The sequence below is a fragment of the Doryrhamphus excisus genome, chromosome 7 (genome assembly GCF_030265055.1).
Source record: "Doryrhamphus excisus isolate RoL2022-K1 chromosome 7, RoL_Dexc_1.0, whole genome shotgun sequence".
Classification (NCBI taxonomy): domain Eukaryota; kingdom Metazoa; phylum Chordata; class Actinopteri; order Syngnathiformes; family Syngnathidae; genus Doryrhamphus; species Doryrhamphus excisus.
In genome coordinates this window covers 20,468,162-20,494,527 of record NC_080472.1, presented here as the reverse complement: position 1 = coordinate 20,494,527, position 26,366 = coordinate 20,468,162, and the positions used below count along the sequence as shown (strand labels likewise).

Sequence of the window (26,366 nt, the reverse complement as noted above, 5' to 3'; positions counted from 1 at the left end):
ACGATTGGAAGAGGTCGGCACGATGCAGCCAAGTCACGGAATGAACGAACGCCAAGACCTCCTGGCGGGTTCTTACTGATAATCACGATTGATCATAGAATTAGGGAAGGGGCCTTGATTTTAGCATCGTTATGTAATGTAATTTGAGCAGTTTTGATGACAGTTTTTAACATTATTAGAGCCCTGTAGACATGAAACAACACCCCTATAGTCCCCTCTACTACTGAATAATGCATGTAATGACATACTACGTCACGGTTAGCATTGGGATTATTGTAGTATCTCAAATGTAGTGTAATTTGAGCATAGAAATTTGGTTTATGACAGTTTTTAGCATTATTAGAGCCCTGTAGACACAAAACAACACCCCTATAGTCCCCTCTACTACTGAATAATGCATATAATGACATACAGTGTCACAGTTAGCATTGGGATTGTTGTAGTATCTCAAATGTAATGTAATTTGAGCATAGAAATTTGATTTATGACAGTTTTTAACATTATTAGAGCCCTGTAGACATAAAACAACACCCCTATAGTCCCTTCTACTACTGAATAATGCATGTAATGACATACTATGTCACAGTTAGCATTGGGATTGTTGTAGTATCTCAAATGTAGTGTAATTTGAGCATAGAAATTTGGTTCATGACAGTTTTTAACATTATTAGAGCCCTGTAGACATAAAACAACACCCCTATAGTCCCTTCTACGACTGAATAATGCATGTAATGACATGCTATGTCACAGTTAGCATTGGGATTGTTGTAGTATCTCAAATGTAGTGTAATTTGAGCATAGAAATTTGGTTCATGACAGTTTTTAACATTATTAGAGCCCTGTAGACACGAAACAACACCCCTATAGTCCCCTCTACTACTGAATAATGCATGTAATGACATGCTATGTCACAGTTAGCATTGGGATTGTTGTAGTATCTCAAATATAATGTAATTTGAGCATAGAAATTTGGTTAATGACAGTTTTTAACATTATTAGAGCCCTGTAGACACGAAACAACACCCCTATAGTCCCTTCTACGACTGAATAATGCATGTAAAGACATGCTATGTCACAGTTAGCATTGGGATTGTTGTAGTATCTCAAATGTAATGTAATTTGAGCATAGAAATTTGGTTTATGACAGTATAATACAGTTTAAGGTATAGATATAGATAATTATTGTGCATCCTGACATGTTTTTATAGCTTTATAAAATTACATTTGTTGTTCATTTCTGCTTTTTTACTTCTTGTAATTAGGATTATAATCACAATTTTGGCCACTATGTTCTTGGTTCTACATACTTATTTTCCAAAAACTTTGTTGTGTTTTCCATAATGATATGAATTGGAAAAATAATATTTTTTCTTGGGTAATTTAACTTGATAATATTATGTGATTTTTCTAAAATACAGCTTTTTTTCCGTCTGAATATTTTGACTTTATTTTTGTAAAATTGTTGAAGATTTTTAGTTGTTTTGGTATAATTTTGTTTGTAATGTTTTAATTATTTATGCCACATTTAATTATTATAAATTACATTTTTAATTGATTTTATCTATGTGATTAAGCATTGGGACGGTAAAAACGGTCACTAAATAGCCCCCAGGCCTCATGCTGGACACACCCAAAGAAAACTAACATTTACACCAAACCAGTTTGGGCGTGCTTCTTCAATTTTGCACACAGTAAAAGCTCTTCAATGCTGGCTTCCATACATTTTGACACCACCGCACCATATTGTCGGTCTGTCATTCCTATCACACACACACACACACACACACACACACACACACACACACACACACACACACACACACACATTTGACTGAGAAGCGACACTCAAAACACACACGGCGTTATTATCTCCTGGAACAATACTAATGGATGTGCTGTGAGCAAACAGTTTGTCCCTACGCTCGCCAACCGAGTGGGAGGCCGAGCGCTTGCCAAGTCTCTCTCCTGTGTTACCCCCGCCCCCACCCACCCCACCCCACCCCACCCCAACTCGACGCTTCCGTGTCTCCCTCTATACGATCATCTACCTCGTAGCGCCAATAGGGAGCTAGCAATCGCTTCAGGACAAAACCAAAGTGGGTGTGGCTTAAAGACACGGCGAGTCCTAGCCGGTCATCTAGGGCAGGGGTCTCAAATTCAATTTACCTGGGGGCCACTGGAGCTAGGGTCTGGGTGAGGCTGGGCCGCATCAGGTCCCCCCCCCCCCAAAAAAAAAAACGCATTTATTAAAAACAGAAAAATTAATAAACTTTGCTTTGGTTCCGATTTTCTACAAGAAAAGCTCTGATAAAACATTCCACTGTTCTCAAATATCTTCATTTTTATTTTTCTACACAAAATAAGATGAAAAATAAATAAATCAAGAATAAAGAAAATCAATCAATCAGTAATAAATAAATATAATAATAATAATAAAGCGGCAAATAATAAAAACTTAAGAAACCACATATAGTTGGTGGGTAGACAAATTATTTTTTCAGATTAAAATGAACAAAGCATTATTAGAGCCCTGTAGACATGACAAAACACGACTATAGTCACATTTATACTCTTTATTTACAAACTATTGCGCAACTGCAGGGTCTTGTGACACATGCTAACTCGCAAACTAGAGAGCTAGCGACCTCAACGGTAGCCTCCAAGTTATTTCCTTTAAACTTAAAAAGCCAAAAACTTACCACTTCCACACGGATAGGGAGGATAACTATTAACAGTTATTTAACCTTTAACATGAACATTAATAAAACGTAATTTTTTTTCTGGGTACATGATACCATACAGCATCCATATCAAACTTAACATTAAACTTTCATATCAAGGCGGGGGCCTCAAAGTAGTGTCCTGCGGGTCACATTTGGCCCACGGGCCGCGTGTTTGAGACCCCTGCTTTACATAAAATTTCATATCAAACTAACAGTAAACTAACATTAAACTCTCATATCAAGGCGGGGGCCTCAAAGTAGTGTCCTGCGGGTCACATTTGGCCCGCGGGCCGCGTGTTTGAGACCCCTGCTTTACATAAAATTTCATATCAAACTAACAGTAAACTAACATTAAACTCTGATATCAAGGCGGGGGCCTCAAAGTAGTGTCTTGCGGGCCACATTTGGCCCGCGGGCCGCGTGTTTGAGACCCCTGCTTTACATAAAATTTCATATCAAACTAACAGTAAACTAACATTAAACTCTCATATCAAGGCGGGGGCCTTAAAGTAGTGTCTTGCGGGCCACATTTGGCCCGCGGGCCGCGTGTTTGAGACCCCTGCTTTACATAAAATTTCATATCAAACTAACAGTAAACTAACATTAAACTCTCATATCAAGGCGGGGGCCTTAAAGTAGTGTCTTGCGGGCCACATTTGGCCCGCGGGCCGCGTGTTTGAGACCCCTGCTTTACATAAAATTTCATATCAAACTAACAGTAAACTAACATTAAACTCTCATATCAAGGCGGGGGCCTCAAAGTAGTGTCTTGCGGGCCACATTTGGCCCATGGGCCGCATGTTTGAGACCCCTGATCTAGTGACTTCAGGCGTCGTTTTAACTGATGTGACAACACAGAACCGCAAATTGGCACCTTTTTGGTTCAATTTGCTGTGACTATTCCTGACGGGCTCTTTATTTAAAATTCATCACAAGACCCTCCGAAAACGGAATAAAACAAATCCTGCAACTCCCCCCCCGAAACATAAGCACCCATTTGTCCAGATCTTTACGGATTAGTTTCATTGAGATTGTGTCGGGAAATTTAATTGACTCCCTCCCGGTCTTTCTTCACATTTCTATTAGCCGGCTTTAAGGCGGCCAACTATTTCTTTCTTTGATGTGCTCATTTTGGAAGTCCCTTTGTGCTTCCCAAGATCTTCCCAAGTAAATTTTTTTTTTTTTTTGTCTAGGCGGCGAGATGATGCTCTGTGCTCTCTCGGCTTTGTTTTTTTTTTTTTTAATTTGTCCGTCATTTCATATGCAGACACACACCACTTGGGTTCCCTCAGACTAAAATACCCTAAATGAAATTGGCTGTGATGCACTCGGAGTTGCTGTCAACTTGTTAAAGTCCGCTTAAGTGGATGTTCCAGGACCACCAACGAAGTGGGGGCAAATCCGCCAGTAATTGACACGCCCTTAACGAGACCTATTTTCCACACACGGCTAGCTTCATGTTGTTATTCTTCACTTTTTAGACAAACGTGTGATAAAAGTGACTCTTGTAATTATTTCATTACGCCCGGAATCCTACCCTTCTCTCCTTAATTGCCGTTGTTCACGCCATGAGCATGTCTCACATACAAGTATGAAATGTGTAGTGGTGGAAAAGCATCCATGGACGGTGTTGCTAGCCTAGCCGTGGGGCGTTCAAGGACCGTCCAACAAAGTGCAAGGTCACAAACGGAAAAATTTTGATGGGAAAAAACGATTTATAAATTACCTACTTGTGGTGAATGCTGTGTTTTTCAGTGTAAAATATATATTTTTAAAAACCAAAACTCTGTATAAACAGTTATCCCTCATTTATCACGGTTAATTGGTTACAGACCAGAATTTTGAGCATAGAAATTTGGTTTATGACAGTTTTTTTAACATTATTAGAGCCCTGTAGACATGAAACAACACCCCTATAGTTCCTTCTACTACTGAATAATGCATGTAATGACATGCTATGTCACAGTTAGCATTAGGATTGTTGTAGTATCTCAAATGTAATGTAATTTGCGCATAGAAATTTGGTTTATGACAGTTTTTAACATTATTAGAGCCCTGTAGACATGAAACAACACCCCTATAGTTCCTTCTAGTAGTGAATAATGTATGTAATGACATACTATGTCACAGTTAGCATTGGGATTGTTGTAGTATCTCAAATGTAATGTCATTTGAGCATAGAAATTTGGTTTATGGCAGTTTTTAACATTATTAGAGCCCTGTAGACATGAAACAACACCCCTATAGTCCCCTCTCCTACTGAATAATGCATGTAATGACATGCTATGTCACAGTTAGCATTGGGAATGTTGTAATATCTCAAATATAATGAAATTTGAGCGTAGAAATTTTGTTTTTTTAACATTATTAGAGCCCTGTAGACACAAAACAACACCCCTATAGTTCTTTCTACTATTGAATATTACATGTAATGACATACTATGTCACAGTTAGCATTGGGATTGTTGTAGTATCTCAAATGTAATGTAATTTGAGCATAGAAATTTGGTTTATGACAGTTTTTAACATTATTAGAGCCCTGTAGACATGAAACAACACCCCTATAGTTCCTTCTACTACTGAATAATGCATGTAATGACATGCTATGTCACAGTTAGCATTGGGAATGTTGTAATATCTCAAATATAATGAAATTTGAGCGTATAAATTTTGGTTTTTTAACATTATTAGAGCCCTGTAGACACAAAACAACACCCCTATAGTTCTTTCTACTATTGAATAATACATGTAATGACATACTATGTCACAGTTAGCATTGGGATTGTTGTAGTATCTCAAATGTAATGTAATTTGAGCATAGAAATTTGGTTTATGACAGTTTTTTTTAACATTATTAGAGCCCTGTAGACATGAAACAACACCCCAAATTCCCTTCTACTATTGAATAATACATGTAATGACATACTATGTCACAGTTAGCATTGGGATTGTTGTAGTATCTCAAATATAATGAAATTTGAGCGTAGAAATTTTGGTTTTTTAACATTATTAGAGCCCTGTAGACACAAAACAACACCCCTATAGTTCTTTCTACTATTGAATAATACATGTAATGACATACTATGTCACAGTTAGCATTGGGATTGTTGTAGTATCTCAAATGTAATGTCATTTGAGCATAGAAATTTGGTTTATGACAGTTTTTAACATTATTAGAGCCCTGTAGACATGAAACAACACCCCTATAGTTCCTTCTACTATTGAACAATACATGTAATGACATACTATGTCACAGGTAGCATTGGGATTGTTGTAATATCTCAAATATAATGAAATTTGAGCGTAGAAATTTTGGTTTTTTTAACATTATTAGAGCCCTGTAGACACAAAACAACACCCCTATAGTTCTTTCTACTATTGAATATTACATGTAATGACATACTATGTCACAGTTAGCATTGGGATTGTTGTAGTATCTCAAATGTAATGTAATTTGAGCATAGAAATTTGGTTTATGACAGTTTTTAACATTATTAGAGCCCTGTAGACATGAAACAACACCCCTATAGTTCCTTCTACTATTGAATAATACATGTAATGACATACTATGTCACAGTTAGCATTGGGATTGTTGTAATATCTCAAATATAATGAAATTTGAGCGTAGACATTTGGTTTATGACAGTTTTTAACATTATTAGAGCCCTGTGGACATGAAACAACACCCCTATAGTTCCTTCTACTACTGAATAATGCATGTAATGACATGCTACGTCACAGTTAGCATTGGGATTGTTGTGGTATCTCAAATGTAATGTAAAAATCTCAGGTTGGTTCGGTAATTTGTTAGCCGTTCTTTTTGCCGGCTTTCTTCAACGTCAAACAGAATTCAAGGGGAACCATTTTATCATCCCAATTCCACCCCACCGCACACACACCCCCAAATGCCCCCAGCCTCTCCTTGCGGAGAAAAGATGAAATCCCCCACCACTTATCTGAAACTTTCCCGGCTTAGTTGACAGAGAAGCAATCTCCTTATTCCTTCCTTTTTTGTGGAAGGTAAATAGAAAGAAGTTGAAGAGCCTGTCTGCTTGTGCACACAATCGTCATTGTTGGTGGCGTTTGCATGCAAACATGCTTTAATTAGTTGCACACGCAATGTTGTTTGAACTACTTTCAGTTTTTTTTTTTAAATGGCTGCAGGCAACTGTTGCAGGAAAAACGACCTGCATAATTGAAAATGTGCCATCATTTTTTTTATGCAATCTTGTATTTTTTTTATGCTAGTGATAATGATTTCTGTAAAAAAAAAATGTAGTAAACTTTACAGCCAATAACTTGTTGCTCTTCTTTAAATGTACTTAACTTTACAAGCTTTTTTCCCGTCTTTGCATCTTAATCTTGTATGTTTACAAACACCCCCACCCCCCCCTCCTCCAATGCATATATATGATCTCTGCAGATGCGATTTACGGCGCAAACCGGGCCCCTCAGCCTGGCGCACGGTGTCGTAAAAAAGGCGAGGCTGGTTTAAAAAAAAAAAAAAAAGCAAGGCTTCCATCGTCTCCGGTGGCCACGAAAAAGGCAGGGATGTTTTTCACCTGTGAAAGGAGGATAATAAAGCGTACCTCACGGGGCGTTAACACACTCCACTGGTGGCAAAAATAGCTTGACTTTGCTGCTTTAACTGGCCATGACTAAATCAACTGTGGGGAACATTCATCTATTTTTTTATTTTTTAATGGGATGGGAGAACCTCACTCAATATTCCGAACCCCTATTTCCATGCCAGTATACCAGGAGTGGTCCATAGTATGGATGTAGCGCAACATTCCCAAAGCTAACTAATCATCATTGAATACGAGCCATTAGATGAAAATCTATGCACTTTAAAGCAAATACTATGTTTTTTTTTTTGTTTTATTTTAGCCTAACTGAAGCATTTTCCCACATAAAATTGATATTCAGAGTTTTCGAGGTATTCAGAAGACTCCTTCAAAGATGTGATATATCCAGTATTGGGGATTTTGTCCACACAAGACACACAAGCACCAGACTTTATCGCTGCAGTGACACACAATAGGTACAGTAACCCTAAACATGGCGGTATAACCCATGCTTACCACTCAACTTCCTGTCCACCCCCGACTCAGTTCCCCAAGACCAGAACACTGTACAGCAGCACACAATGGAGTGTAACAGAGCCTCTACTGGTTGGAGGTCTTAGGAATGGAATAGTTTTCTTTTGTTGACTAACCTTCAACATGTCTTGTTCAAAGCAAATGGAATTCATAACAGTAAATATTGTTAGGAATTCAATATATATTTCATGTGCTGAATCTCAACGCAGAGGGAAAAACATACCATTCCTAACAATATAGTTCCCATCTGCTGAATCTCCACCCAGAGGAAAAACATACCATTCCTAACAATATGGTTCCAATCTGCTGAATCTCAACGCACAGGGAAAAACATGCCATTCCTAACAATATAGTTCCCATCCGATGAATCTCAACGCAGAGGGGAATAACATACCATTCCTAACAATATAGTTCCCATCTGATGAATCTCAACGCAGAGGGAAAAACATACCATTCCTAACAATATAGTTCCCATCTGCTGAATCTCAATGCAGAGGGAAAAACATACCATTCCTAACGATATAGTTCCCATCTGCTGAATCTCAACGCAGAGGGAAAAACATACCATTCCTAACGATATAGTTCCCATCTGCTGAATCTCAACGCAGAGGGAAAAACACACCATTCCTAACAATATAGTTCCCATCTGCTGAATCTCAATGTAGATGGAAAAACACACCATTCCTAACAATATAGTTCCCATCTGATGCATCTCAAAGCAGCGGTAACATATTCCATTCCTATTTTCCCCTCTGCTTTGAACAAGACACGTCGGAACAGTTGTTGACAGCAGAGGGCAAATATTCCATTCCTAACAAGCAATTAGTGCATCGACTTCACACCACCCCACTAAACCAACATGCTTTACGGCAATTCAACAAATCTATTATTGGCATGTATTGCTTTTGTTTTTAGCTTAGCACCACATTTAGGTACAAGTTGTCTATGTTATACCATGTTGACTTTTTTAGGGCTGGAAATGAATGAATGAATGAATGAATTTGTGGCGCCCCCTACGGGTTGCGGTCATTTTGGGTTTTTTTTTGGAAGACATGCTAGCATACATTTAATATCCTCAGTTAGACTCCTGGACACTTGGTTGGACATATGTCAAACGTTACAGGAAGTTACAGGAAACCTTGATCTGTGCGAGAAATTTCAAGGTGGTGTGGTTTGTGGGGGTTGCCTGTTCGTCACCCTCTCGGTGGGGGGGGGGGGGCGCTCATGTAAGAAGGCATTTCTATTCTATTCTTAAAGTCCCAAAGATGGACTGAGGGGCTTGCGATTGACAGGTTGGGGACCCCTGACTTTGACTTGTTGACTTTTTTATGGCTGGAAATGAATGAATGAATGAATGAATTTGTGGCGCCCCTTACAGTTTGCGGTCATTTTTTTTTTTTTTTGGAAGACATGCTAGCATACATTTAATATTCTCCGTTAGACACTTGGTTGGACACATGTCAAACGTTGAAGTTACAGGAAACCTTGATCTGTGCGAGAAATTTCAAGGCGGTGTGGTTTGTGGGGGTTGTTCGTCATCCTCTCGGAGGGAGGGGGGGGGCGCTCATGTAAGAAGGCATTCTATTCTATTCATTCATTCATTCTATTCTATTCTTAAAGTTCCAAAGATGGACTGGGGGCTCGCGATCGACAGGTTGGGGACCCCTGACTTTGACTTGTTGACTTTTTTATGGCTGGAAATGAATGAATGAATGAATGAATTTGTGGCGCCCCTTACAGTTTGCGGTCATTTTTTTTTTTTTTTGGAAGACATGCTAGCATACATTTAATATCCTCAGTTAGACACTTGGTTGGACACATGTCAAACGTTGAAGTTACAGGAAACCTTGATCTGTGCGAGAAATTTCAAGGCGGTGTGGTTTGTGGGGGTTGTTCGTCATCCTCTCGGAGGGAGGGGGGGGGCGCTCATGTAAGAAGGCATTCTATTCTATTCATTCATTCATTCTATTCTATTCTTAAAGTTCCAAAGATGGACTGGGGGCTCGCGATCGACAGGTTGGGGACCCCTGACTTTGACTTGTTGACTTTTTTATGGCTGGAAATGAATGAATGAATGAATGAATTTGTGGCGCCCCTTACAGTTTGCGGTCATTTTTTTTTTTTTTTGGAAGACATGCTAGCATACATTTAATATCCTCAGTTAGACACTTGGTTGGACACATGTCAAACGTTGAAGTTACAGGAAACCTTGATCTGTGCGAGAAATTTCAAGTCTGTGTGGTTTGTGGGGGGCTGTAATCATTTCTCCAACAGCAAATAACGCTACGTATTTTCACCCCGACCCTCGACGCTGCGGCGCGCGATGGGCCGAATTAGCACGGCCATTATAAAAGCCCTCAGTGGAGCAAAAAGGCCTGTTTGTCTCCTCTTTCTCTCTGGCCCTGACTCATGTTGACTCACCAGGCAAAGACGCTCGCAGGCCCGCTCAGAATAGCCTGCTGCAACTAGCAGACCGGCCATGCAGCAGCAGCAGCAGCAGCGGATGTGCACTCGCCATTAAACATCGTTTGCAGCGTCGGCCAGTTCAAGATGCCCGGGTTATCGAGACGCCTTGTGAAAACATGCAACACAGGGGGGGGGCGGGGGAAGAGGATTTATGTTGTTTGTTTTTTCCGCCATCTTTAAAAATGGAGTGTCGTCAGCACGCCGCTTGCATTTGTAGCCAGTAATTGTCGCCGTTTGTGACGCCCTCCCCGTCGTCCTGTCCGCGGTCTTAACTGCTCCCAGTGGTCCTGTCCATTACCGGTATCAGCGGCTTACATCCCGATCCCGCGCCCCTCACACCCCCCTTCCATCATCACGGCCACATGGCCCTGGCGTTCATATCCCGCCTTCCATCTGTAGCTGGCACTCTTGCATCACGTTTGCGCCGCTTACTGCCCTTTTTTTTTTTTTTTTGTCCCTCTGCTGCACCTGCTCTTTTACCCAATTTCATTTTAATAATAATAATAATAATAATAATAATAATCACCTATTTGGGATTTTTACCTTCCTGGATCCTTTTCTGCTTTCATAACACGACGGTCTAATAAAGCAGCCGCTGAATGGAAAAAAGCTGAGAGAGGAGGAAGCAGCGACGAGGCTCAGCGTTTCCCAAGGAGACGTGCCCTTCAGTATGGGGCGAGTTGATTGGCTGACGGATGACCCCCCCGCGGCCACGTTGCCTGATTAGTGTGACGGGGAGCCTTTTTATAGCACAGCGCCCCCCCCCCCCCCCCCCCCCCGATCATGGACCCTCGCTGGTGACCACCGCCTCATTTGTTATGCATGTTTCCTATTCACCCCCGCATACAAGACGACCCCTCATAAGACAAAATTAGTCTTATTTTTCATGAATTATTTTTATGAAATATAGTCATCTTCTTGGATCAATCAGATTTTTATTGAAAGACAAAGTTAGCTCACATGAAAGGAAAAGTTAAGCTTGTCTTATATTCGGCTATTTGTATCAACATGCTACATGCTACATGCTACATACAACTCTTTTACATTGTCTTCTTGCTCTTTGCTCTATTTACAATATGACTTGGTCAAATGCATGTATTTATTTGATAACATTAAGATTATTATAAATATATTTATACATAATATTTATCATAATATTAAACAAATAGCAATTGTATTTATCACATTTTATTTGCTATTTTTACATTTATCAAAATATTTTATATATTGCTTTTAAAATAACATACTTATTTATAAAAAATACTTTACTGTATAATTTTATATTTTTAATAGTTTTAAATATTTTTAACATTATTTATGAAAATATAATTTTTTTAACTCGTGTATATTTGGTACATTGAAAAAAATATATACTCCTAATGTAAAAAATTGCATTTATACACTTTTTTATTACATGTTTAAATAATATAATATGTATATGTTATTGAGTGTAACATTTTAACTTTTTGCGTTATTTATTTGATATCATTAAGATTATTATAAATATATTTATACATATTACATCATATATTTACTTCAATAATATTAAACAAATTAAACAATTGTATCATTTTATTCACTATTTTTACATTCATCAAAATATTTTATATATTGGTTTTAAAATAACGTACTTATTGATAAAAAATACTTTACTGTATAATTTCATAATTTTAATAGTACAAGATAGAAAATATTTTTTACATTATTTATGAAAATATATTTTTTTAACTTTTATATTTGGTACATTGAAAAAAATAATATACTCATAACGTAAAAAATTGCATTTATACACTTGTGTATTATATATTTTTTAATATACATTTTGATATTTAATCTTAAAAACAATATTTATGAAAATTACTTTATTGTATAATTTTTTTAATTACGTGTTTAAATAATATTATATATATGTTATTGAGTCTAACAATTTAACTTTTTGCTGTATTTTTCCCCATTTTTGCTTCTCAATTATTACCATTTCACAATGCAGTAGAGGCTGATTGAAAATAATGGCACCCGGGCCGCACTTTGGACACCTCTTGTGGCACCTTTGCGATACCATAATAACACAAATTCTCACAATTGGCCACAAACCAAAAAACACATCTCTAGCTTTGTTACTCCAATCCCACACTTGGGGAGAGACTCCAGGTGCACCGCCCCCCCCCCCCCCCCCTTTGCGCCCCCTGCCCCCAATGCGCTTCACCTGTCCCCTGTTATGCAAACTTGTGCTATTGCCGTGTACATGATTGACGCCTCGTTTGATGCTTGTTGTTCTTAAAACAAGCCAAGCAGTTTTATGTTTTATGTTTTATGTGCGCTTCAAATCGAACCGCGATTACGTCGTCGTCGTGTGACGCACACGCATGTCACGTGTCATCGCTCTTTGTCAGGCACTCATTTGTGACACGGTGTTACGATGAAGATGGCCGATTGTGTCAGAAATGAAGAATTCCCGGTTAACGGGCGAGACCTGAACGCATTTGTCACCCTAAACCCCCCCCCCCCCGCCATGTTGATTGATGAAGGCACAACATCTGGCAGAGCAATGAAAAGTGAAATGAGGATCTATATGTTTCTGGTAAAGTGCAAGATGAGGCGTTTCACAAAGTTCGTATTTCACCTGAACTCATCATTTTTTTTTTTTCACTGAAATCACTGGTGCCCTGAACGTTTCACCCTGGGCTGTTTGTTTTTCTTTCTTCATTCATTTTCTACCGCTCATCCTCACAAGGGTCTTTGGGCGGGAGGACTGGTGGCCAGCCAGCCAATCACAGGGCACATATAGACAAACAACCATTCACACTCACATTCATACCTATGGACAATTTGGAGTGGCTAATTAACCTAGCATGTTTTTTGGAATGTGGGAGGAAACCGGAGTACCCGGAGAAAACCCATGCAAACTCCACATGGTGGAATTGAACTCGGGTCTCCTAGCTGTGAGGTCTGAGCGCTAACCACTTGAACACCGTGCCGCCTGTTTTTCTTTAAAAAATTTTTTTTTTACCTTCCATTGCAATGCACGAGGAGAACATGTAAACTCCACACAGAGATGGCAGAGAGTGGAATTGAACCTGGGTCTCCTAGCTGTGAGGCCTGCGCGCTAACCACTCGACCACCGTGCAGCCCATGAAAGAACATCACAAGGGTCGCGGAGGGTGCTGGAGCCTATCCCAGCTGTCTTCTTGGGGCGAGAGGCGGGGTACACCCTGGACTGGTGGCCAGCCAATCACAGGGCACATATAGACAAACAACCATTCACACTCACATTCATACCTATGGACAATTTGGAGTGGCTAATTAACCTAGCATGTTTTTGGAATGTGGGAGGAAACCGGAGTACCCGGAGAAAACCCACGCATGCACGGGGAGAACATGCAAACTCCACACAGAGGGTGGAATTGAACTCGGGTCTCCTAGCTGTGAGGCCTGCGCGCTAACCACTCGCCCACCGTGCCGCCAGTTTTTTTTTTTTTAACCTTCCATTGCAATGCACGAGGAGAACATGCAAACTCCACATGGTGGAATTGAACTTGGGTCTCCTAGCTGTGAGGTCCGCACGCTAACCACTTGACCACCGTGCCACCTGTTTTTTTTTTTTAACCTTCCATTGCAATGCATATGTTCTATCAATAAATACCCTTTGAGCACCCTACCCCCCCTCATGTTATGATGGCGGACGCCGCGCCGTTATTCACCGCGTCGGACTGCTTCAGCGCTCACACGGTTAAAAAAAAAAAAAAAAAGGCTCACCGCAGCATCTTGCTGCAGTATCTACAGCAACTGGCTGATCTTTACAGTACAGAATGTACACACCAGGCCAACTATAGAAAAAAAAAATCCACGTCTCTCTAAGACTTTTATGTTTTTTTTTTACTCCAAAAAGAAATCTTTTATTGCATTTATAACATTTGGCACAGTACAAATTCTTGGTGCTTTTTATAAGATAAACCTGTAAAGATCAACACTGACCTTTTTTGTTGTTGTTGTTGTTAAAGAGACCCTTTCTGTATAAATAAATCTCTTCTCACTGCACTTCTCTGTAGCAGAGTGTAAAAATCACACAGAATGCCCCCCCCCAAACCCCCACCCCCACCCTCGTTTTTTTTTCTCTCTCTTGAAAACAACACTACCCTCATTTGTCAAAGTCAAGACAGCTTCTTAAACAACGTATTATTTTAAATAGAAGTTACAAGTTAGAAAATAGTTTCATTTTCTTTTTAATATATGTTTCTCTGTCACCAGCCCATGGTAGTTTGTGTCCATATATACAGTATATATATACATATATATATGTATATATATATATATGTATATTTATAAGCATGTACAACATTAGTCTCTGCTCTCTGTACAAAATAGTCACCTCTCTTTGTTTTCATTGTGCATTCTATTGCGTGATTCAAGAGGGTCGGGGTGCGGACTGGGGGCAATGGCAATGGGTTTCAGGGGGAAAGGGGGTGGGGCGGTCGAAGCCGTTTAAATCTGAGTCTCCTGTACTTTCTCCTTGGTGTGAGTTTTTATGACAAAAGGCTCAGCCATGGCCGTGATGGTGCTAGGCAAGGTTCGAGGCAAAGAATTCCCGACATTGTTCTCGGTCCATTTGGCCCCGTGGCCCGTTGGTTTGTAGGTGTTGTATTTGGGCTTCAGGGTGCTGAAGTCCATCCTGTGGGGACTGTAGTCCACCTTGTGCGGACTGTAATCCGTTCTGGGTCTCTGGCCGCGGGGACTGAAATCCGATTTAAAGGCGCTGAAATCTGCTTTCTGTGGGCTGAAGTCCGTCTTGAAAGCGCTGTAGTCGTTTGCAGATTTATGGGGGGCGTAGGGGTCCTTGGGTCTGTAGTTGCCATCGGGCTTGCTTTTCTGGACACTGTAGTCCGGTTTGGGTCTGGGTTGAGTACTGTAGCCAGGCTTGAATGGGCTGTAATCCGGTTTCGACCTCGGATGAGTTCCAAAGTCATGCTTGAATGGACTGTACTCCACTTTCTGTTTCTGCTGAGTGTTGTAGTCTGATCTTAACGGACTGTACTCGTGTTTGGACTTGGGTTGGGTATTATAATCTCTCTTGAAGGGGCTGAAGTCTGTTTTTTGCCGCGGATGAGTGCTGTAGTCTTCTTTGAAAGGACTGTACTCTGTCCTGCTTTTTGGATGAGTCCCAAAGTCTGCTTTGAACGGACTGTATTCCGCTTTCGGTTTGTGAGTGTTAAAGTCCTGCCTGAAGGGACTGTAGTCGAGCTTAGGCCTGTGTAGGCTAAAGTCCGGCGTAGATTTATGAGTGTGACCGCTGTGGAAGTCCATGTTGGGCTTGTACGTCGTGTACTCGGCTTTGGGTTTGTGGAAGGTGAAATCAGGCTGAGGTTTGTATTCGGCCTTGGGTTTGTGAAAGCTGTAGTCGGCCTTGTGGCTGAGAAAGTCCAGTTTATGGATGCTGTTGTGGTCTCGAATTTCAGGCAAGGTGAGCGCGGTTTCTTGAGCCGCCGACGCTGGTGGTGGCAGGTCCTCCTCGTCCACTTGGATGATCTCCACCGTGCGAGCAGCCGCCACTGTGCTCCTCTGCTGGTGGCGCTTCCTCAGCTTGTAGAAAGCGATGAGCATGACGGCAGCCATTAGCGTCACGGCCACAAAGCAGCCTATTATGATCTTTGTGGTTTTCATGACCTCATCCAGACTTGGGCCGGACTTGCCAGGCTTGCCAGTGGCTCCTTTGAGTCCTGGAACTGCAGACGGCTTTGCAGCGCCCGGCGGGCTGTCGGTGCTTTGCAGCAACACGGTCGGCGTGGAGATGAACACCGGCTGAAAGACTGAAGGTGAGGCGGTTGTGGTGGTGGATCCAAGACCCAGGCCTCCTCCAGCGACGCCGGCCACTCCGGTGGCTGCAGATGTGGTTGTGGTGGTTTTCGGCTTGGGCATCTCTTTCGTCGGCCCCAAGACCTCCACCGTCACGGTCGTGAAGTAGCTCAAGTTGGACGTGTTGAGCTCGGCGGCGCTCACGTTGAGGTAGGCCGAAGCGTTGGAGTTGCCGGCTGCGTTGGATACCATGCAGGTGTAAGTGCCCGTATCAGCAGCCAGAACATTCGAGAAATTCAGGGTGCCGTCGTTGAGTACCGATATCCTCAGGTGACCGGTGGCGTGGGTCAAGACGGTCCCGTTCGGTAGTAGCCAACGTACTGATGACATCTGAGCCGTGCGACACCGAAGCTCCGTGACTCTCCCCGCCGAGATGTTAAAGTCTCTCGGAGCGTCGGCGATGAACGGGGCGGAACACTGGGTCGCGGCGCCCTCGCCTCGGTCCACCTCAACCAGCTGCCGACCTCTCATGTTGGCAGGTGAGTGGCAGCGTCCACAGCAAGTGGAGTTGGTGGGGATGTACTCCCTTAGCCAGCGGGCTAACCACACAGAGTCGCAGCCGCAGTTCCAAGGGTTGTGGTGGAGGTGGAGCTCCACAAGGTACTTGAGCGGGGAGAACAGGTCATGTGGCACGGCGCTCAGGTTGTTGTGGGCCAGATTGAGCTCCACCAATGACGACAAGTCATCAAAGGCATTGCGTTCGATCACGGTTATCTGCGAGTTCATCACCCATAGCTTTTTCAGTGAGTTCAGACCTTTAAAGGAGCTGGGCTTTATCACGGGGAAGTGATTTTCCGAGATCTCCAGCTCCTCCAGGCCCTTGAGGGGACTCAGGTTTGGCATGTCCCCCCTTATTTTGCACATACCCAAGTTGAGGTACTTGAGATTTTGTAGGCCTTCAAAGGCTCCTTCTGAGATGTACTCCAGTTTCCGCAACTCTCCAAGGTCTAGTCGCATCAGGGAGGGCACTCTGTTGAAGGCGTAGGAGGGAATGCTCTCAATGGGGTTGTTCCTCAGCCATAGTTCTCTTAGCTTAGACAGGTACTCGAAGGCCCCACTGGGTACCACCGTCAGACGGTTGTCAAACAGCTCCAGAGTATTGAGGCTGGTAAGTCCGTTAAACGCGCCCACCTCAATCTGCCGAATGGCGTTGCGCCCGAGCTGGAGCACCTCGAGGTGGTGCAGGTGGCGGAACGAGTCCGCCTGCACCGCCTCGATGGCGTTTTCCATCAGATTGAGGTGGCGCGTGTTGGCCGGGATGCCCGGGGGCACGCGAGTCAGGCCCCGCCGCGTGCACACCACCTTCCCCTGCTGACTACTGCAAGAGCACTGAGGGGGGCAGCCCTGGGGTCCTTGAGAGACCGCCGCCCCCAAGGCCAGGGAGGCGCTGCTCCATGCTCGTGCCATGAAGAACACTACACAGAGTAGGGCGGCTTTCCTGGCACGATGCACAGCTACCCTCCCCAGGAGACTCATGATGTGGCACATTCATAATTCAGCATCATCTGGGGGGCCGGATGGGGGTGTGTGTCGGGGTGGTGTGTAGGGGGGGGGGGGGGGGGGGCAGGGAGATTAGATGCTCGACTGGCTTTAGTGTCACAAGGACAGGAGTTAAAAAGGTTAAAGAAACTGAAGACGCAAAGACGACATAATGTGACTCCTTTAGTTAACAGTTTACGTGCTCAGGGGAGACGGGGGCCGAGTCGGGGGGGCCGGCTCCTCTGAAATGTGTATGAGAAGGACATGGTGGTAAATTAAGCAACCAAAAGCCGTCATCACGAGACACAAGCAGAGCAGGTAGGCTTGCAGAGAGAGGTTGAAACACTCGACACCTACCTCAAGTTAACAATACAGGAGATCTAAAGCTTCTCTCCTTTTTTTTTTTTTTTTGCAACCACAAAAGCCGACGTATATCCCACGAGCGGCAAAGAATGCCTTTTTAATAAGTGCCCTTTTGGAAAAAGAGAGCTAAACCAATGTGAGCCCTTTTTTTTTTTTGTAAATCCATACATCCAATCGGAAAGAGTCGTAGGCCGCCCGTGTACGACGAGTGTTTGTCTCTTGATCAACAAGAAGAAAAAAAGCTCGGACGTAGGAATCCACTCAGGCTCCCGGGGAAGCGGCGCTCCGATGCTGCCGTCTCGCAGTCGGCTCCTCTCGCTTGTCCTTGGAATCCGACAGTTGATCCCCCGGATAGACACCGTATCCGGGTTTCCATAGCAGCACACAACCAACACGTGTGCTCGCTTTGTCTTTTTTTTTGGGATTTTTGGACGTCCTTTTTCCCGGTCTTCTTTGCCTTTTGTTGTTTGCGCCGCTTCCAAAGAAGAGTGTGACAATCCAGGGGGGTTAAAAAAAAAAAAGAGCCCCCCCCTCCTCCTTGTCTTTGTATTCCTGTGTCCACTTTTCAGTGGTCAATCATTTGACAGCTTGGTCAGATGTCTCCTTCTCAATGTGGCGTCGTGTCCTCTTCTCCCAGGGTTTTTTTTTTTTCCTCCCTTCCGCTTTTCTTGTCTTTTCCTGCAGCAGTAGGGGGGGGTGGTAGTGGTTGCAAAGAATCGGCAGCTCCAGACTTTTTTTTTTTTTTTGCTATGTGTCGTCCGTCCCTAACCTCGTCGTCCCCCCCCTCGAGCCCGGCGCACACTGCGACCCACCGTGCGGCAAATCACCGACTCGCGCTCACCATCCCTGTGAAGCGCACACAGCAGCAGCTGCAGCCTGCCTCCCGCGCACTTCCCAATAATCAGTCAATTTCTTCAGAGAGGGTGGGGGGGGGTGAAAGAAGGAGAGGAGTGGTGGTGGTGTTGTAGCTGGGTTGATTGTGGTGGTGGGGGGGGTTAAAGAGGGAGAGGAGGGGTGGTGCGCAGTTTCTTTCCTCTCTGTCGTCTTGCTTGCTTTCCAGTCCTCTTTTTTTTTTTTCTTCTTCTTCTTCTTTCTTGAACCCCCCCGCCTCTCCTGGTGTGGTGATCAGTGCCTCCTCTCTCCGATGCGGCGTCTGACCGGGGAGAGAGCAAGACAGGGGAAGGCGAGCGCGGCTCACAGGCGTGACGTTAACAGTAGCGTCGATGTGGAAAGGATCCGTTGTAGCAGCTAAAGAGAGAGGGAGAACGAGTGCGCTCTCGCTCGCTCACTCTCTCTCTCTTTCTCTCTCTCTCTCTCTTTCTCTCCAGTGTTTGCTCTGCAGTGTCCTGAGGTAGTTGGGTGAGCTCAGAGCACTCAGACCTTTTTTTTTTTTAAGAGAGTTTCAGAAACTCCCACTGTACCATTTTTAAATGTTCCGTGGCTTAGCTTAAGGGAATGGCGAGACGGTCCTTAAATAAAATAAAAAAAAAGCAAAAACACTCATGAGTCAAGCATGGTGGGAATAAATTGATTTCCTGTTTTGTCCTCCAGTGGAGAATGAGAGGAACATGAATGGAGTGCTGACGCATTCCACCTTCCCTGATGTTTCCACGCCCACCCCCCCTCCACACCACTCACCCTTCAACTGTCACTGTGTCAAGTCTTATTCAAGCAGTCAGCCATGATTGGTTGTATTTTTTTTTTTTTTTTGCTGAAGTTGAGTTGCAGAAATAAATTCATTCATTCATTTTCTACCGCTTTTTCCTCACAAGGGTCGTGGGGGGTGCTGGAGCCTATCCCAGCTGTCTTCAGGCGAGAGGCGGGGTACACCCTGGACTGGTGGCCAGCCAATCACAGGGCACATATAGACAAACAACCATTATTTTTTACTTTAAAAAAAAATATATTTTTTGTTCACTTCCTGCTTTCCTAATATAGTTAAAAAAAATGTTTTTTTACTTTTTTAAAATATATATATTTTTCATTCACTTCCTGCTTTCCTAATATAGTTTAATTTTTTTTGCACATCATGACTGGTTCAAGACTCTTCATCCTTGTTACCAATAAATAAATGTGCTGGAGCCTATCCCAGCTGTCTTCGAGCGAGAGGCGGGGTACACCCTGGACTGGTGGCCAGCCAGCCAATCACAGGGCACATATAGACAAACAACCATTCACACTCACATTCATACCTATGGACAATTTGGAGTCGCTAATTAACCTAGCATGTTTTTGGAATGTGGGAGGAAACCGGAGTACCCGGAGAAAACCCACGCATGCACGGGGAGAACATGCAAATTCGAGGGTGGGATTGAACTCGGGTCTCCTAGCTGTGAGGAGACCACTCAACTGCCGTGCAGCCCAAGTCAAGTCATTCCTTAATTAATTCATTTTCTACCGCTTATCCTCACAAGGGTCGCGGGGGGGGGTTGCTGGAGCCTATCCCAGCTGTCTTCGGGCGAGAGGCGGGGTACACCCTGGACTGGTGGCCAGCCAATCACAGGGCACATATAGACAAACAACCATTCACACTCACATTCATACCTATGGACAATTTGGAGTCGCTAATTAACCTAGCATGTTTTTTTGGAATGTGGGAGGAAACCGGAGTACCCGGAGAAAACCCACGCATGCACGGGGAGAACATGCAAACTCCACACAGAGATGGCCGAGGGTGGGGAAAGACAAAATTAGAAGCCAAAAAGTTACCACTTCCACACAAAATAAGAGGAGAACTCATTCATTCATTTTCTACCACTTTTCCTCACAAGGGTCGTGGGGGTGCTGGAGCCTATCCCAGCTTTCTTCAGGCTGAGAGGCGGGGTACACCCTGACTGGTGGCCAGCCAGCCAATCACAGGGCACATATAGACAAACAACCATTCACACTCACATTCATACCTATGGACAATTTGGAGTCGCTAATTAACCTAGCATGTTTTTTTGGAATGTGGGAGGAAACCGGAGTACCCGGAGAAGTGAACTCTCTGGGTTTGCACATACTTAGAGCGTCCTAAACATTCCGGCTTTAACCTCTGCACCGAAGTGAAAGCACACTAGTGGAAAAAAAGCAAGCGTACCCCGTAAAGGTCACACTGTGGAAGGCGAGAAGAAACGAGACATGCTTTACCTCCCCGATCCCCTTGCAGGAGAGCCGGGCTAAAAGGAATGCACCCTACTGTCCCATTACCCCTCTATCACCAGTGATTTGTACAAGCTTCGTGTCCATTAAACTAGGAAGCTGTGTGGGTAATTGATGGTTGCTAAAGCTAGCTGTGACAGAGCTGCTAGGTGTGTGTGTGTGTGTGTGTGTGTGTATGAGAGAGCTAGAGGATAAGCGTGTGAAAGTGGGAGTAGGGAAGGGAGGGGAGAGAAAGCACGCCAGGCAGAAAAGGTCACAGCGCCTGTAGCGCAGTACACAATTCCCAACGGCCTCGCAAGCGCAGAGCCGAGCTCCTACATTATACACCCACAGACTCTCCTTTACTTGGCCACAAACCGAGCACCGACGGAGCTTCGGTGGAGCACATGTGGCGGCCACCTCGCCGCCACATGAGAGGGGATTTTCCTGCGTGAGGGGGCGGGGGGGGGGGGGAGTATTTCCTGTCTGAATGGAGATCCCCACGCATGGACGACCCATGCGTTGTGGTGTCAGGCTGCCGTTTATTTTTCACGTTGGCACGTACTCGCACGAGGCGGTGCTTGGGCCCACTTCACACCTTCATGGAAAAAATGCACTTTTATTGGAATTTTCCACAATCCAAACGCACATTTTTCAATAGTTTTTTTTTTTGTTCGCTGTAAAGACAATAGTTGAGGTGTGTGACGGAGCTAACAATGCACCCGATAGGACACACTTATTTTTTTATATTAGAAGCCCTCTAAAAAAAACCAAAAAAACCCAATACGGTTTTATCTCCATGCTGTGACCCGGTACAGAATGTAGTAATACTTCATTTTATATATTTGAGAACTTCCTTACTGGGCACATAGATAGTAACTAACACTACCTCTGTCAGCAACAACAATTTGTTTGCAACTACATAGCATACCGGGCTTTATATAGTATATCTACTATATAATATATACATAATAGAAATAAGTAGGTTAAAAATAATAATACAAATGAAAAATATAAATCTAATTCAAAAATAAAACCTACTAAATTGAAAATATAATATAATACAATATATAGTATAATACAATATATAGTATAATACGAAATAATACAAAATAAAATAATATGAAATAATACAAAATAAAATAATACAAAATAATACAAAATAAAATACTAAATAATACTAAATAATACTAAATAAAATGATACAAAATAAAATAATACTAAATAATACAAAATATAACAATATAAAATGATACAAAATAAAATAATACTAAATACAAAATATAACAATACAAAATGATACAAAATAAAATAATACAAAATAATATAATACAAAACAATACAAAATAAAATAATACAAAATAAAATACAAAATAAAATACAAAATAAAATACAAAATAATACTAAATAAAATGATACAAAATAAAATAATACTAAATAATACAAAATATAACAATACAAAATATAACAATACAAAATAATACAAAATAATATAATACAAAATAAAATAATACAAAATAAAATAATACAAAATAAAATAACATTTTTGCCATAAAAAAAAAAGACAATGCCATCTGTCCCTTGGACCTTGAAGAGACCCCTTCCATAAAAGGGCCTAAGTAGTCAAGTGTACCGACGAGCACAACCCAGTATGGAGGTCAAGGTTGGTGATGGATTATCAGACCTGGCCAGACGGAAGCCCTTAATATGCCCTATCTCCCAATATTAATCTCCAGAGAAGCTCGCATGTGATTAACTTGTGAGCGGCGATGATGAAATAATATTATAAACAGCAAGCTGTTTTAAGCTGCGCTGTAATCTCTCGCTGAATTAATTCCTAGAAATGAAACAAATGGAGAATGCGTAAGCATGTCCTATTGTCTCAAGGTCGTTTGGTTGCACGTGTGTGTGTGTGTGCTTTCAGTGGCCTGGTTTAAGATAACTTTGCATCAGGGTGGGCAGCGCAATCAAGCACTGGGATGTTACTGGCTACTTAAGAGGACACTTGAGTTCACACACCAAATTTGTCATAATTCTCAAAAGCACAAGACATGACCAAAAATAGTGTGGCTCATTTCCCCTTGGAGTAAAAAAAAAAAGGCTCTTTTGCTCCTTTCAGGCAGGCAGTTCAAGGCAGGATTATTGCTCTGCATTGGCCCCTGTTTGACAAGCTAAACACACCACCATTCATATGGAATTGTGAGGGAGGGGGGCGGGGGGGGGCTCATCAGCTTCATATGGCAAATACTGTTTAACTGCTGGGAATGACCGACCGGCTAACCGACTAACATTTGTACAGTAGATTTCTAACAGCACTGCTATGTGGAGGATCTTGGACTGGCTTTCCGGGGTCCTTAAAAACAGCAGAGAGCGTTCCCGTCACCGAGGCATAAACATACGGCTTGTTGGATTTATGACTCTATTAGCCTTGCATTATATACATAATAAGAATACCAGTAAATCATGTGTGTCAAACTCTCCAGCCTGCAAAAAAACTGTTTGGCAAAATCACAAAGGTCCCAGCTCGCATCGCCGGACCTCAACAAATAAAAGTGCTTATCTGCACTTTATCTGCCTCAGCGATTCCTGTGGCGTTACTGGATCTTCGGTGGTCACGGTATTTTAAAATCAGAACCCGCTATAGAGAATCTGGTTTTTGGAGACTGGAGGTCTCAAGCCACGAGCAAGTGGTCTTGACAAAGCAAATGGGTCTGACATGAATGTGTATTTTGTATACTTATACTTGTACTTTGTGGCATGGGGTCTTAGTAATGTTGTCCCTGCAATGTAGTGAAGTGGTGAAGGCCAATGGTAATGGTTTAATTTCATTTGAACATGCATCAGATTGCAATTGAACGCATCACATAATCAGTTCACAGTTCCACATGTCCAAAAGGAGTAGGAAGAAGCAAAGCTTATTAAATCCTACCCCTCCATCTTGTACTTTTACAATCAGTAACTGTTACATTTGTTCACCTCCTGCTTTCCTAATAGTTTTTTTTTTACTTTTTTTTACCAAATTATTTTTTGTTCACTTCCTGCTTTCCTAATATAGTTTAGTTTATTTTTTACTTTTTTTTTAACAAATTATTTTTTGTTCACTTCCTGCTTTCCTAATATAGTTTAGTTTATTTTTTACTTTTTTTTAAACAAATTATTTTTTGTTCACTTCCTGCTTTCTTAATATAGTTTACGTTAAAAATTTTTTTTTTTTATTTTATTTTTGTCACATACTATCTAATCTACACATTTACGCATCAGGTATGCATATAATCTAGTCTTGTTGAAATAATAGGCTTAATGGTCAAATATAACGTTTCCATTACAATTAAGGATGCACCCATCAGGGTTTTTATGCCGCTAATTACGATATTTATCATCCAGGAGTGAAATCGGCTGATACGATTTTCTACCGTTTATTCTCACAAAGGTCGCGTGGGGTGCTGGAGCCTATCCCAGCCGTCTCGGGTCTGCGCGCTAACCACTCGACCGCCGTGCAGCCCCTCAATATACGTTATTCAATATATTTATAATGAGTGCTATTGGCCAGGGGTGCCGTCAGGAAGACGGGGGAAGTGTCCTCATGTGACACTTTCTTAAAATTTGATCATACTATTTTTTGATCTCGGATAATTGGGGCATGTCCTGTTTGCTTGAAGTTGAAACGAGCGTGTGTGTGTGTGTGTGTGTGTGTGTGTGTGTGTGTGTGTACACTGATGATGCATATGAGTGTGCTACATTAATTAACCAATTATGTTGGTGTAAAGGACAAGGTTTTTAATACTTTCAATGTGTCGAAATAATACAAATGTTCAATGAAAAAGATACAAATTTGCTGCTAGAGATGGGGGTGTTCTTCTGTTTGGCCCTTTGAGCTTTGGCCCCCCCCCGCCCCTGCCAAGTGAGTTTAACACCAAGGGAGCGGTCCCGTCCACCCAGTTCTTTAGCTCTACGAAAATGCGGAAAAATATGGCCTGTGGGTTTGCACCGTGGCTCCTTGATCTCGGCAATGGCAGATGCAACGACATTATCGTTAGTCGTATCAGCGGACGCTACATCCCTCTAATCCGACGGCGCACTGCGGGTCTTTCATCCAAATGGATCTAGTCACTGGCACACACACACATGCAAACACACACAGGCTGCTGACCTACATGTGACTGGCCAAAACCCAGATTCGCCAGCACTCAACCCGGGGGGCGGGTTGTGTTCGGTACGGGTTCTAAACACACACACCCGAGAAAGACTACAACGCCATCCCCAAGTAGGTCGCTCTATACCCCCAAACCAGAATCCTCCACAGCTAGGGAGGCTCCATAGAGCCTTGGGGGGGTGGAGGCAGAGGCCCAGCGGTCACGGGGGCGCAGTATTGGCACGATGGTGTGAAGGTCCCACGTATCTGACAGCTCGTCATCTCCGTCACCAAGTCAGTCCTGGAGGTAAAGACCTGACAACACTCGTCTTGTCAAGTCGGCCGTCTGCTTTACTGTGAGCATATGGGGCCACTGTTTGACCTCGCTTTCTGGCTAGCGTACTGTACACCAGCAAAACCTAAAGGCCGGGAGCCGCTCCAGATTTAACAGCTTTGCGGAGTATGAAAACTCCCCCCGTCGCCCAGGAATTGCAGTCTTACTTCAGGTGGGGGGGAAGGCATTTCCCGGTTCAGCACATTTTCTCTCGCTTTTCATCCACTCGCACTCTCACCCCAAAGGTTGACCGCATTAAGGCTTTGACAGGCCGTAAAGCTGCTTTCATATACCAACATACAGCAGGGGTGAGGATACGGGAAGCAGACAGGCATTGTGGGGAATGTTACGGGTCAGTGGACCTTTGGGAATGGGGGGGGAGCAGGTATTGGATGAACTCATTCAGGGTCACAAAATGGCATTGACACAATTTTGGCAACTGTCTTGTGTCTGGTTATGAATGTTAATTTACCATTTACCGCGGCACGGCGATCGAGTGGTTAGCGTGCAGACCTCGCAGCGAGGAGAGACCAGGGTTCGATTCCACCAGTTTGCATGTTCTCCCCGTGCATGCGTGGGTTTTTTTTCCGGGTACTCCGGTTTCCTCCCACATTCCAAAAACATGCTAGGTTAATTAATTGGCGACTCCAAATTGTCCATAGGTGTGAATGTGAGTGTGAATGGTTGTTTGGCTATATGTGCCCTGTGATTGGCTGGCCACCAGTCCAGGGTGTACCCCGCCTCTCGCCCGAAGACAGCTGGGATAGGCTCCAGCACATTTATTTATTGGTAACAAG

General features: G+C 42.9%; 2 protein-coding genes across 2 annotated transcripts in view; one reads left to right on the top strand and one right to left on the bottom strand.

Annotated features, from left to right (window-relative positions):
• The window catches only part of snd1 (staphylococcal nuclease and tudor domain containing 1), a 176,080-nt gene that overhangs the window by 64,364 nt on the left and 85,350 nt on the right, over nucleotides 1-26,366 (top strand). The window lies entirely within an intron of this gene.
• On the bottom strand, nucleotides 12,478-19,233 carry lrrc4.1 (leucine rich repeat containing 4.1). The gene has a single exon (XM_058078019.1). It carries the CDS (start codon nucleotides 17,627-17,629, stop codon nucleotides 14,774-14,776), a length of 2,856 nt encoding a protein of 951 aa, XP_057934002.1. The 5' UTR covers nucleotides 17,630-19,233; the 3' UTR covers nucleotides 12,478-14,773.

Coding starts and splice junctions, on each gene's coding strand:
- lrrc4.1 (XM_058078019.1), bottom strand. CDS start 17,629: ATGTGCCACATCATGAGTCTCCTGGGGAGGGTAGCTGTGCATCGTGCC.